We start from the raw sequence: 14841 nt of genomic DNA, 5'->3' as shown, positions 1-14841 counted from the left end.
TAGGCTTTGCATTTGAATATCTAACAACATGATGGCCAAAAAATAAGCAGCGGAATTCAAGCTGGCTTTCAGGAGGAAAGTAATTCAGAATAAACTGACCAGAGGCATAGCCAGAACATTGGGCGTTCCCAAACCAATTGTATGGAAAGTCAATAAGAACCAAAGTGTGAGTGGTGATGCTCCATTGTAGCTGCATCATTTCAAATCCAGTTTTCTATAATACAGAACCAAAACCTCATATTGAAACTATCCAAATACTTTTATAGTTCACTGTACATACAATGTTCTCCACCCCTCCTACCCCCAGGATATAAGACTGAATCTCCCCCGGAGTCACCATGATGGCCCCTGGTCCTCACAGCTGGATCCACTTATCCTCAGGGGACAAGCTAGTCTGGGGAGGGGGACTGGAAGTAGGGGGTCCGGGGTTGGACTGGGAATCCCAGAATAGGGTCTTTAGTCATCAACATTGTGGAAACAATGAAAAAACTCCCTTCTGAACAACATAAGGCCAGTCCCTGATCAACCCTGAGAGGGACACCATATGACCGTAAAACCAGGTCAGTCCCAGTGTGACCCTGTGAGGGACACTGTATGACCGTAAAACCAGGTCAGTCCCAGTGTGAACCTGTCCTGGGGCAGTTTCCAAAGCAACTCTGATCTTTCCTTAACTGAACCTGTTTTCTGAGGGCTGTCCCCAACCCTACACAGGCAGCAGACAGACAAATACCTAGTAACCAGCATGACTGAAATATTCCTCTATTCCAGGATTACAATGGAAGTCAATTTATATCTTTAATAAATATTTAAAGGCACTGCATATATACATTTCTGATTTACCACATAAAATATATAAAAACACAATACAACTATTCTCTTTGAAGAGTCTTGACAGACAGGTGCCAACAGAAACCACCATGTCAACAAGCCACACCCACATCCAACTCTTACCATTTTTATTGGTTTATGCCGGAGGTCCATGTCGGTGACAGGGACATCTTGGTCTTTGGGGGCCACGCCCCTGTTGGCGAGGAGCTGCAGCAGGGTCAAATTGTCCTTGGGAGCCCCAGGGCCCCCCTGGCCCCCATGCAGCAGGTCGTAGGTGCGGCAGTAGAGCTCAGAGGAGAGCAGGAGGCGGGTGACGGGGGGTTTCAGGTGCTCCTGATCGTACTGGTCACGATAGAACGGCTCCCGCAGCTCCACAGGAACATGCTCTACGGAGGGGACAAAAGGGACAAAAGGACTGATGTGGCAGCAGAGCAAACTAAAAGGTCTAATAGAGAAGACCAAACCAATGCCCACCACTACACAACCTATGCTCTAACTAGTGCACTACTTCCGACCAGAGCCCTTGTGCCCTTCCAGACGGGCAGGGGCCCTTCCAGACGGGCAGGGGCCCTTCCAGACGGGCAGGGGCCCTTCCAGACGGGCAGGGGCCCTTCCAGACGGGCAGGGGCCCTTCCAGACGGGCAGGGGCCCTTCCAGACGGGCAGAGTCTAAGAGTGAGTTCTGTTTATAAGAAGGAAATGGGACACATCGAACATAAACAAAACACAGCGTCGTCCTAGTGTCACCTCGACAAAACACAGCGTCGTCCTAGCGTCACCTCGACAAAACACAGCGTCGTCCTAGTGTCACCTCGACAAAACACAGCGTCGTCCTAGCGTCACCTCGACAAAACACAGCGTCGTCCTAGCGTCACCTCGATAAAACACAGCTTCGTCCTAGCGTCACCTCGATAAAACACAGCGTCGTCCTAGCGTCACCTCGATAAAACACAGCGTCGTCCTAGCGTCACCTCGATAAAACACAGCGTCGTCCTAGCGTCACCTCGATAAAACACAGCGTCGTCCTAGCGTCACCTCGATAAAACACAGCGTCGTCCTAGCGTCACCTCGATAAAACACAGCGTCGTCCTAGCGTCACCTCGATAAAACACAGCGTCGTCCTAGCGTCACCTCGACAAAACACAGCGTCGTCCTAGCGTCACCTCGATAAAACACAGCGTCGTCCTAGCGTCACCTCGATAAAACACAGCATCGTCCTAGCGTCACCTCAACAAAACCCATCAAATAAAAGTTTTAGTTATTAGTATGTGAAACAGAATTAGGAATTTGACCACTAGTACTTAATAGGATCTCTATGATTTGAAAGAAGTGTTTACGTTTTCTCCAGGACAGAGAGAATGATGGTATTATGCGGCTAACCTGGCTGTGCTAAATGGGGACAGGTGGACACTGAAAGATATCAGTACTGCAGGTAGAATCCTCATAGTGAATGGGCTGCCCAGGGGTTCAACCACCATTCCCCAGACTAGAGGTCAACAGAAGAATGAGATTCAAAGAGAAACCTCTGAAAAACAAGTATGCCTGTTTAATTTAAAGTTTTAATGGTCTTACACTTAACACACAAGAAAAACTACACATTAACACTTACTTGCAGGTACTCCTGCTTGACAATGGTAGAGAAAGTAAAACATTTATAAAAAAATAAAAAATAAAAATAATTAAAGTCTACAATAATAATATGAAGAACAATAATGTCAGCAGTACTGTCTCAGCTAATAATCATAGCAGTACATACATTAGACAGGAAGCAAGGATGAATGCGTTTCTCTCTTTTCCATAATTTCACATTGGAACTAGCCCTCCTGGTTGGCACTCACACCAATCCACTCTCTCACAACCAGGAAGTACAACCAGGAAGTGATATTACCAAGTGAGACGTACTCTACTGACCACCTCAGTCACTTGAGTGCTTTGACAAAATTCCCACTGACGATGCCGCCCCCCACCATGTTAGGACAATATGGATTGGTTCATGGAGTTCCAGCACACGTGTCAGCCAGCTGCACAGTCAAAGCTCAAACCTAGACTGTGGGGGACACATTGGCACTAATAAACAGCACCTTAGAATGCTGCACCACCAGGGAGCAATATAATATCCTATTTTCTAGGTATTAACTAGATGCTAGGTATTTCCCTCTCTGTCTGTGTTCATTCAGAAGCTCAATTGTTTGTGTCATTTTCAACCCTGAAGGAACCATATTGTGGTAATCCCCCCCCCCCCTTACTAGAGGTGGGATGACAATAACAGCAGATAAGATCACAGGTTTACCAGACATATCACCAGGACCATGATCATTTGAATTTGGACCTCAGTGGAAAATTCTGAAAAGAGCTGACAGAGAGATATGCGTGATTCACATGATAGGACAGGAAAAACATAACTTTATGAAAAGTAAAACATTGACAAACAAAGACACTGTGTTGTTGTCTTTCAGTTCTAAAAACCCACTTTCTACCCACTTAATAGGCACACGGTAAATGTGTTTAACTCAAGTGATAGATTTTGTTTTAAGTGATTGAATTGAAATAGAGGATCATTGAACAAAATGGCACAGTGTCCAGGAAGACATTGAACACAAAGCAAACACCACACAAAATAGCTTTTTTTCCATTTATCATGAACACACACGCCCGCGCAAACACGGAACTGAAAACCCAAACCCAACAAATCCTCTTAAACTGGTTTAGCGGCATTCAGAGCAAAGGAGATGCCCAGGAGGCCCATAAGACCTTTCTGTGGACTGTAAACATATCCTAACCTACACAGAACTTTGTCAAACTTAACCATTGGAGGGCTGAAAGCCCAATTAGGGAAACAGTTTTTGTCTGAAAGGAGAGTTCAAGGTATATGACACAGTCAACTCAGAACAACGTAGTTGAAAATTAAAGAGTAAAGGGATCGGCCCGACAATCATGTTGCTGTGTGATTAGGGTTCCTTAAATGTAGGGGATGGTTATGTTGAGGGATCATGTGGCATACATTCCAAAAACATGTCCCACACACTTCACTTTTCTTCTGCACATCCACAGACATCACAGTGTCTGGGTGCAGAAATTAAAGCTGCGTACTTATGGGAGATGCTCTGATACAAACAGAACAACATGGAGGTGTAGATATTGCATTTGGGTGTGCAGATTTTCCTGTGAGTGTGTTTTTGTGGGTGTGTACTTGAGGGGACAGAAGAAAAGACAATGGAAAAAATAGGTCCCCAAAATGTTTCTGCCAGTCCCACCTAGAGAAAATACAATATCCGGCATAGGGGTAGGTTCTAAGATAAAACTTACAATTAGGCATGGTGTTAGAATTGGAGTTACTTTAAGGTTTAGGCATCACTAGTTAGGGTTAGGCCTAATGCCTAGGTTTAGTTTAGGCATAAAAGGTTTCTGAGGTTAAGGTTAGTGTTAGGGAATAAGGAACATGGATTTCGGGGTCAGGGTTAGTTCGTCACAAGGATAAAGAGACAAACGTGTGTGACAACTTTAAATGACAGGGCACTGTTAGCCAAATAAACATGCCAGGCAAACAGGCCATCATGTGATGGACGTTAAACGACGGACTGAAACGACGCATCACAATCCCCATGATGCCAAGCGGCAAAACATGATGCTGGTTCTTTCTGCATTTCACCATTCATTTGTGACATAAGCAAGGCCTGTGTTGCGTTTAAGCTTAATCTGGCTAAGCATTTTGAAAAATGGGTAAATCTCTTAAGAACAAGGTGATGTTTGTCAACATATTTCCATCAAATTAGTTCTACAAGAAAAGGTATTTGACTATACCAATATTGATATTGAAAATTCCACTAGTCTTCTAGATATTTACACGATTATGAAAATGGTGAGGCGGTGTTAGCCTACATCAAACACCAACCTTAGTTGAAGTGGATCTTCAAGTTGTGCCACATGGTTTTATGGGGATTCTGACTATTATTTAAATTTATAGGTGCTGCTCAGTAGTCTAAATAGGGAATCACCACCATCACTGTTCAGGACGAGGACCACCAGTCAAAAATACCGGAGGCCGACAATTCCAGTCAATTAATTTTACAATAAATTCACTGAATGGGTGAATTTAATAGTGGAAGTAGCAGATAAAAGACAATTATTACAAACATCACCTGTAAAAAGTGTAAAGTGTACTCAAAAACCAAAACATAATTATTTACAAAAAAAAACAATGAGCACTCGTAAAACCACCACAATCTGAACATCTTTCTCTGATTAAAACAAACTGGATTAGGGCCCAGGAATGAATTGCCATAGTTTTAAGTCCAGCCCGCTGCCCTCTGACACCACCCCAACCCCCAACTTTCCCATCTCTCCAATACTGTCCCATGAATAGACTGAAGACTGTTTAGATACACAGCAAGATAATGAAAGACAACTGATACGCACAAACAAGTAATTTCAAGATCCGTGGAATAACAATGTTTACAAGATCTCTAATTCAACCCACGGCGCACCACGACAACATCCAAGTGGCTGTGGAGAAAAAAAATTAAAACTCTGAACCCTAATGCAAAGCAGGATGCAAAGCCTCGTGGGGCTGCCTGATAGATGAGCACGATCCAAGCACGATTTCCCTGTGGATCAGCCTGGATAGATGAATGACCACTCTATCACCTGTCTGTCAGCACATCACTGACCGACCGACCGACAAGTCGTGGAGCTGCAATGACGGAAAAAAGGCGTTCAGAAGAAAAAACCAAACAGGAGTTTTCAAAAGGCAATGCAACACACCTGTGCCCTTTCAAACAGCATAATACAGCCATTCTCCCTGCAGATGCCACAAAAAACACTTCAGAGACAGAAAGGAAATTGTATATGTAAGTGAGAGTCCAAGAGGGTGAGTGAGTGACAGTGTGTGTGTGTGTATAATAGGATGAGTCAGCGCTAAATGCAATGTCACCAGGATGTTGATTTCAATGTTGAGTATTTTGACAGCAAACACTAGACTGACTGTGTGTATACTCTCAGAGTGTGTGTGTGAGTGTGTGCGTAAATATTAACTAGTCCAGGCAGCAGCCTATTGACCACCACTATCACAGGTCAGGAATATCTACTGGTCTAGGAGAGGGGTCAAAGGTCATGCACGTGCGGCATAGCCAGGATAGTCCTGCGGGAGGGTTTGTAACCAAACATTAAACAAATGAGGCAAGTCATTCTAAAAATGGACCCCTACACACTTGGAGATCTAAGAGCAGACAAGGGCAAGATAATGCCCCTAGACTGGATCCGGCCCGTTGAATCATTCTATCCGGCCCGCGATACATCCAAAACGTTTACAATTATACAAAATAATAAATACCCGACGAGGTCTGCAGATTACGTTACTTTATTTACTGCTGCATATTTATGTGTAATATTCTAAGTGTAATACTGGCGTTACGTCTATGCGTAATACTGGCGTTATGTCTATTTGAGTGTAATACCACTAGTAGATCCATTTTGACAAGTAGTATACAGAGACGAAACACCCAGGTAAACAGAGACAGTGGAAGGGTTGTATTCACGTCATGAATGGGGTGCTTTGAATCCTGAATGCTGATTGGCTGATAGCTGTGATACGAGACCATATTCCACTGGTATGACTGCCCTAATTTCGTGGGTAGCTGGTTTAAAATAGCAATAAGGCTTCTCCGGACTTTGTGGTATATCGCTGATACAGCTGTTAGGCATGATGTTTCAATAATTGCTTATATACACCACCATCTCTTGCCTTATTGCTTAATTTTAAATGCATGTCCTGGATGCCAACTGGCTAAACACAACAGCCCATAGCCATGGTATATTGACCATACACCACACCCCCTCTGTAGTGTCGCCTACAGGTGTCTCCCAACAGAACTTCTTCCTGGCTAAACGACGGGTTGGTCGGCTGGCGGGCTGGCTAAACGACGGGTTGGTCGGCTGGCGGGCTGGCTAAACGACGGGTTGGTCGGTTGGCGGGCTGGCTAAACGACGGGTTGGTCGGCTGGCGGGCTTGCTAAACGACGGGTTGGTCGGCTGGCGGGCTGGCTAAACGACGGGTTGGTCGGCTGGCGGGCTGGCTAAACGACGGGTTGGTCGGCTGGCGGGCTGGCTAAACGACGGGTTGGCTGGCAGGGTGGCTAAACGACGGGTTGGCTGGCGGGGTGGCTAAACGACGGGTTGGCTGGCGGGGTGGCTAAACGACGGGTTGGCTGGCAGGGTGGCTAAACGACGGGTTGGCTGGCAGGGTGGCTATACAACGGGTTGGTCGGCTGGCGGGTGGCTATAGTGACGGGTTGGCTGGCAGGGTGGCTAAACGACGGGTTGGCTGGCAGGGTGGTTAAACTACTGGTTTGCTAGCTAGTTGGTTGGTTGGTTGGTTAGAGGGCCGGCTAAATGACTGGTAGGTTGGCTGGTTGGTTAGCCGGTTAAATGAATGGGAGTCTAACCAACCGGCTTATGCGCGGACTACTGACAGGCTTACTGACTGACGGTTGACTGACTGTCTAGCATTAGACTGGAGAAGCGTTGTCATGGGAACACATTAACACATTGTTTTCATTAAGGCTTTGAGCAAAGCAGCAGACGGAGACAGCCATTCATTTCCTGATTAGAACAGAGGCCAGGGGTTGTCTAGCTACCCTGCAAAGAGCCCTTCAGGAACACGGGGCCACTTTAAATAATTCAGTGCTCAGATATGCATAAGGGTGCTAAGGAAGTGCGGGGAAACACAGAGGCCGTTTCAGCGGTCTGCTTCAAGTGAGGAACACCAAAACCAGTATTGTCATATTAGTATCTATTCAGTCAAGTATGACTAACTTCTAACGATTACCCAGAAAAAAATAACTCTAATAATAAGTAACACAAATCCACAAGACAACATTTGATTTAATTGAAATCACAAAATTCACTAAAATTATCAAAAAAAAGCATCCCGGTGAGCATGACCAGTTTGGGAACAAAGGCACACATTGTAACCGTGGAGTGAGGCTTATATTTCAGGGAAAATGCACTGGAGATATATTTAAACCCCCACCATACCTAGCAGGCTCATTACATGCGCCGCTTCCACGACAAAGAAGGGGATTGTTTTTAGACTGGTAACTAGCCCTGAACACTGTTATCCTGGGGTCCAACGTTCCACGTCAACCCCCACCATGATTCAGGGTGCTACACTAGTCCCCTCAAAAACCAAATATAAATAACTGCAGAATTCGTTTGATGTCAACAAGTAGTGGTCCCATTATGGTGTTACGTGTGTCGTTAAATATATGCTGTTACCTTGTCTGTTTATTGTTATCAGTGGTAATTAGAAAATCGCAATCTAATCACAGGATTTGCATTACATATTGTATCTTGAGGTCTCTGGCAACTTCCAGACGTAGCAGAAAGGCAGGACTGATCCTACTGTCTGCAAGAGACAATTTTCATTTGTTCCAAGACAGAGAGAGAAAAATAAAAATCTTGATGACATACAGTTGCAAGAAAATGTTTGTGAAACATTGTATGCAGACCTGCATAAATGGCTCCTGAAATACCATCTGATATTGATCTAAATGATTTAAAAAAGTAAGAAGGCAGTAAATCAGCCCCAAACCATGATGCTGCTGCCACCACGCTTCATGATTCTGGATGAGGTTTTGATATTGGTGGGCAGGGTGGAGGAAAAAACATTCTCATCTACCAAAAAGTTACATATTGGTCTTATCTGTCGATATAACATTGTACCAGTAGTGCTGCGGAACATCCAGAGAGGTACTTAATAAAGGCACTCAACATCGTCGACATCATCATAAGCAGTAAAAATGTAGTATTCCACAATACTAATATATTGTGTTCTATCTTTTGACTCCATGATGTCCATCATCTTCATGACAACCTTTTTAAACGTTGCCTGCACAAGCAAGCTGTCAGATGAACCAATCTGCGCTATACATAACCATATGATTATACGTTGATCGGCCATTCTGGACGCAAACATTCTGCAAATGTTTCTTCTGGTTGTGAAGCTGGATATGTTTAGAGAACACTGAATTTGTTGAGACATCTTTCTTGAACACCCCTTCAGATTTTCTTTCTGGATAGCATTGGCATCCTCCCTTGAATCTCACTCTTAGTGCCTCTCTTATTGTGGATTAAGGGACAAATGTTAGAATGTGCAAGAGATGCCAGCAAATCCTTAGCCTTTGGGCAAGAAAAGTACCTTCAGGGAAAAAACCTTTGGGTTCTTTGTCACATTCCTAACCATTAAACAACATGCCCTGGCTGTGATCTTTACTGGACATTCCTCAACTTCTGCCCGAACACCCTCCCAATCAGACCAATTTGGTTCATATTGAAAAGTGGTGTTCACTGGGGCACCCAGTACTGAGACAATAGGCTACGGAATAGAAAACGCAAAAAAAGTCTGCAGTTCCTCCTATTGGACACCTTTAGTTTTGTTTTTTCAGTGCACGAAGGGAAGGGTACAAGGACACACCTGTGGCGGCACAGTGGCGAATGAGGAGGCCCGCCACATGAGATTCTCCCCAGGTGGAGGGTGATGAGTCACGATCCAACAGATCACAGGGGCATCCTAGGCAAGCTGTGTTTCCCGGGAATGCTCCACTAGCAAACACAAACGTGGGCCTTTGCTATTGGACAATTACAGGTGGCCAACCAGTTTCGGGTAAAATTCTTCTTTTCGGTGCGAAATGGACAGGACCCGGTTCCAGTGGGGTGGAAGCCACAAGGCAGAGACGGGTTTCAGGCATCCTGAACAAACAAAAAGGTTTATAACCTTTGTTCCCGAGGAACTTTGTTTTATCTCAGGAATTTTCCCGCTATCTTTCTCTCTAAATATCTATATATAATCTCTTCCTATATATAGCTTTATCTCACCCTCTCTGGAGACAAAATGAATTGGCCAATTAATAGGAAGGGGGATAAGGAGGGCTTTTGTTTTACACAGTTCTGTCAATTCTAGTAAGCACGCTCTCGTGCGCGCCCCCCATGCCTTCTCCTGTGAGCGCACTCCGTGCCTTTTCTGTGAATTTAGTCTGGGAACATTCTGGATTATGGACTTTCTCACATCTCAGATGCGTGCACACAGACATATGGCAACAGAGAGTGAAGAAGCCTGCTAGCAATAGGCAGGTTAACTGGCCCTAAGGGCTGAAGAGGACCAGTCTGTGTGTCTGTCTGACCACATGTCTTTCTGCATGGGTGCTGTGACAACACTATCTTTCTAACACTATACACATGCAGATGAGCGGTCGCCATGACATTAGTTAACAGTGATTCACACAAACTTACAGTTTCTGGGAAAAGAAATGATGATGTCACCAGGCCTGGGCAATGCAGGGAACGGCAGCACACACATGAGAAACAGGCCAACACACGCACGCACATTCAATTAGCTATGGAAACAGGGACACAACAATAGTTGATTGCCCTTAAAAGAAATACAACTTTCACCAATGCTAAACCCAATCCTAGCCCCAAAGCCTAACTAGGCTTAACTTATTCCAACCCTAAACCCAACTGAAACTTTTGCCCTAAACCGAACACTAAATGTCCCCATTAGTCACCTTACCTAATTTAATCACAATTGGGAAAATGTTTTTCCCTGTTAGATAGTTAAGTCTGCAATAAACAAACATGGTTTGAAAAATATGGGCAGAGGAATTGAAAGCAGGTTTGTGAGTGCCCTTCATCCGACAACAGCGAGTGCGTGGCTGGCTAGTTGGTTTCAACAGGCTGTCTTGATGCATAAGAAGAGAGGCAGAGGATCACAAACAGGAGTGAACAGTGGCAGCCCCAATCTCAACCCATGGTCATGAATTGCATAACACTAGACACATAGCCAGGGTTGTTAAAGTACAAATTGAGCCATGTCTGTCAAACCCTAACCAAATCTAAAATGTGTGTGTTCCCTCCCAAGCCTATTCTATTATCCCTGGCACCCTGGGGACCTTTGTTTACATTTCAGGAATGTAAAGACAGGTTATAATTTCAGAGATACCAAATAGAGGCAGAGTGGTCCTTCTAGGGTCACAGTTTACTATGTGTATTAGTCCTAGCATATAAGTCCATATTGGTCCATTTTAATGTGCAGTAGTCGAAACTCATGAATCCATTTGGTCAGTTTACTATGTGCAGTAGTCCTAACTCATGAATCCATATTGGTCAGTTTACTATGTGCAGGAGTCCTAACTCATTAATCCATATTGGTCAGTTTACTATGTGCAGGAGTCCTAACTCATGAATCCATATTGGGTCCCAGTGTACTGTGTAACTGGGATAAAGCGTAAATCCTGGTCTATGGTTACCGGGTCTTTTCTTTTCCATACAGATTTCCATTAATCTGGGTGGAGTAGGCGCGCATCCTGCATGAAAAAAAATAGTGAAACTAAAAATCGGCTTGTCGAGGGCGTGTGATAAACAAAGGGCTTCTCTTAAGTGGGTGTGTATACGCGTCATCGAGACAGGCCGGATGGTTTCAGCAGACTCCAAGCGCATCCTGAGCTTTCAGTCCATCCCATGGGCGTTATTATGGAAAACAGAGCATTCTCGACTCCTCGTGTAATTTTTTGTTTGGATACATGTTTAAAATGTCGACCTGTGTTTAAAAGCAGACCTTACCACAGCCTGTTTTTGTCAGTGGTGAACATTACATTATGGTCAGGTTGTAGTACCACTTATCAAGTCGCTTGTCACAGTCGCCAGACAATGATACTGGTTCGATCCATTATTGGTGATTGAAATTAGGCAAGATGTCCAAACAGATGCCTCGTTACCATTCGATAGTGGTGCCTCAAGCACCAATCTATTTGTCGCGATCTTTATCGAGCTGAATCGTAAATCGGCTTAACTACTATCACAGGCTGTGATAAAAAAAAAAAAAAAAAAAAAACGTATTTTCATTAAAGGATGTTTTTCTAAATCATGCGATTGTAAGGCATAACGCATAGTAAAATTATGTATATAGTTATTCTGGTTAAAATGGTCTGCAGAGTATGTATACCGCTAACGCTCTCTACCACCTTTCATGTAGGCTACTCTTTGTGTGCCCAAAATCGCTGAGTTTACATTGCGCGCCGTCAGTTCACCTTCATGCATGCGCTTTTCATTACACTGACTGTCAGGGAACAATGCTGGAATACATGGGGCGGGTGGGGAGGGAATGTTGGGAAAAACACATAACAGAACATTGCAAACGACAATCTACAACTGGCCTAAGCTACATACCTGCATTGCCGTAAGATTTAGCCAAGAGCCATCCCACACTTGCGCATATTTTTGCCCTGGTAGTATCGTACAGATCCAAAGGTTTTATGTCCGGGACTACAAAAGTCTTCCTCGTAGCGTTCGAGTCCACCATAGCGAGTCCGTAGACAGGCCGTGGCTGCGGGAAGGGTGAAATAACTAGAAAATAGTTACTGGTACAAGAAACGGCATCAAATCAAGCATTCATTGTTTTCTTTTTCGTATTCCATTGCACTGTGGCTGAGCATAGGAACACGGATGTGGGGTAAGCGTTTTCTCAGGAAAAAATATCCAGGCACCAGGGCCGGCCCCAGCTCAGGATATAGTCCGTTCTCCCCTGATTCCAGAAAAAAAGACTGTCATGAGATGAATGCGTGCGGTCTTTAAGCCTTAAAGGAGCCCTGAATACGTCGGTTTCTTAAAGAAAATCTGTATTATTTCCACTGCTTCGTAGTCCGCATTGCTCAGCATTTGGTTTGAGCCCCACTGTTGAAGCGCAACCGATGACTGATTTCCAGGTGCTCCAAACTGGCATCGCTCACTCAGCCAACTGGCCAATAGGGTTTGATGAAAAGTGAAGTGGGCGGAATCTCAGGCGTGTGAAAGCCAAAAGCAGGTATAGAGGTATGAAACCGCTCTTGAGACAGGTGCATGACGGTTTTGGCTAGACGGGATACAGTTTTTGTTAGAACTGACTTATCGTGGCAGGTTCTAGGATAATTTACGTAGCAGCTGGTTAGGGGTAGGCCTACCGCAGATGTTATGAGAATTTGTTTAAAGGGGAATTTAAATATTTAACAGTTTGTTTATAATTTCTAGCATTGAAATTATTCAGTGAGCCAAGATAAACTGAAATAAATGGTTCAGTTTTATTTAATCAGACGTTGCACATTTCAGCTAGCTTTAGCCACTACTAGCTAAATATCAATTAAATGATTTGGTCCATGTATTGTTTCATGGCCAAGTCACAATTAAGGAATATCAACTCAAATATGGAGTTGTTTTTAGGTGATTTTGACTTTTTAAACATGCTCCTCATGGGACATTACTTTGTCACTGCAGACCATAGCGATTATACATCTGCAGTAATCGTGGAATGACGTTGTTAACAGTAGACTATTTCACATATGCAAGTGTAGTGATTGGCTGCAATATAATAAAAAAAAAACATTTTATTCATTTAGCAAATTATCTTATACGAGCGATCTACAGTTAGTATTTTAAGATGAGACATTAGTAGACGGACTAGTCAGCGGGCCACAGACCTAACAATCACATGACGGTCTGGAAGGTCCAATAGTCCTCTCAACATTTACCTTGTGTCTGTGTTCCAAATGGAAACCTATCATATAGTGCACTGCTTATGACAAGGAGCCACTGGATTAAAGGGAGACGGCCCATAGTGTTCTGATCTGTAGTGGGGCAAAGTGTAGTACATAGGGTGCAATTTTGGACAGAAGATTATCTCAAACATTTTAATCTAATTAGGAAAGAAAAGGGCAGAACTTTTTTCTCTCTCCCTTTCATTATAATATTAATATATCAGTAAAAACAGTTTCCTGGGTTAGTGTTGGAATACACTAATATATAAAACACACTCTTCAGAACACTGTGTGTGTTACAAAATCTTAAAACATTTTGAATGCTAGATACAGTGAAAGGTATTCCAAATCAGAAAACAAGAAGCCAGGGAGGATGAGAAGGCCACATGAGTTTGACCCTTGTAGCTTACTACAACTCCCAGCTCCAGTACCAATTAAATCATTCCTGTTCACCAGGCTTAACGTCTGTGTTATTGTAGGGCAGGAAATTCCGCTTTCGCTCTCGCTGAAGCGAAGCAGTGCTGAACAGACAGACCCTGTTGCCATGGAGTTAGAGGACTAACAGCAGCCGAGGTGTCGGTAAAGCAGTCTTCACATGCATTTCATATGTCCACTGTGAACAAGCTCAGTCATAGATGCCAATCTCAATGACAACAATCTCATCAAATTAGGCCATATTACTCTATCACACTGTGAACTGTGGAGAGCTTTTAAAGACACTGCCACACGACAGCCAATGCAATGTAAGTGCCATTTTGTCGGTAATTTTGTAGTTTTATAAAATGTATGGGAACACCTTTATAAACTATTCACTTACCTGCTGACCGTTGGGGTAATTGCAGCCTGGACCAGTATTTTGAGTGTTAAATCTAAAATGGCATCAGGAGGCAAAACTGAAACAGGCATTTGCACTTGAATTAAAAGATGAACATTTTCAAGCTCATTTGAAACAACTTTGACCAACATAAGGTACGTTCCGGCATCCGGAACAATCGCTGCGAGTAATAAGACGAGACCACTGCCATAACAACTTCTCTCCAGTCTCTCAACATGTGAAACAAGTCTGGAATCAAACTGTTAAAGCATCGAAGGATAGGCCTTCGTACTGTTAGAATACAACCACGGTTAGTTTTCATTCATCAGTAAATCAATGACAAGGAGCATTTGTAGAATAATTAACATATGAAAGCCCTCATAGGCTCTAGGTGCTCTTTGATTAGCGGGGTCCATAAAAAAAAAACTAAAAAAGATTAAGGCACTGTTTATTATGAAACTGTATTCAGAGGTTTTAAATCCGTTGAACATGCCATCATATAATGAACACCATGTGGTTTCTCCTGAGCTTTAGAGGGAGCACTTAACATTTTTCAATATAACAGGAGCACTTCAATTGTTTTTGGGAATCCAAAAAAGCATTTCCATAGTTATGTGAATTAGAAAGAGCATTTAAATGG

At 43.6% G+C, this 14841-nt stretch overlaps 1 protein-coding gene across 5 annotated transcripts in view; it reads right to left on the bottom strand.

Moving 5' to 3' along the window:
* camsap3 (calmodulin regulated spectrin-associated protein family, member 3) overlaps positions 1-12591 on the bottom strand; it is a 36320-nt gene extending 23729 nt beyond the window's left edge. For all 5 annotated transcript variants that reach the window (XM_010892514.4, XM_010892518.4, XM_010892515.4 and 2 more), the window contains exons 1-2: positions 12048-12591; positions 952-1214 (exon numbers count right to left, since the gene is read on the bottom strand). In XM_010892514.4, the coding sequence (XP_010890816.2) occupies positions 952-1214; positions 12048-12180 (396 nt within the window). In that variant the 5' untranslated portion in view covers positions 12181-12591. The remainder of the gene's footprint in view (positions 1-951; positions 1215-12047) is intronic.
* Positions 12592-14841: the final 2250 nt, after the last annotated feature.

This window comes from Esox lucius, chromosome 11 (assembly GCF_011004845.1).
Source record: "Esox lucius isolate fEsoLuc1 chromosome 11, fEsoLuc1.pri, whole genome shotgun sequence".
NCBI classification, from domain to species: domain Eukaryota; kingdom Metazoa; phylum Chordata; class Actinopteri; order Esociformes; family Esocidae; genus Esox; species Esox lucius.
Note: the sequence above shows the minus strand (reverse complement) of the source record. Positions and strands in the feature narration are given on the sequence as shown.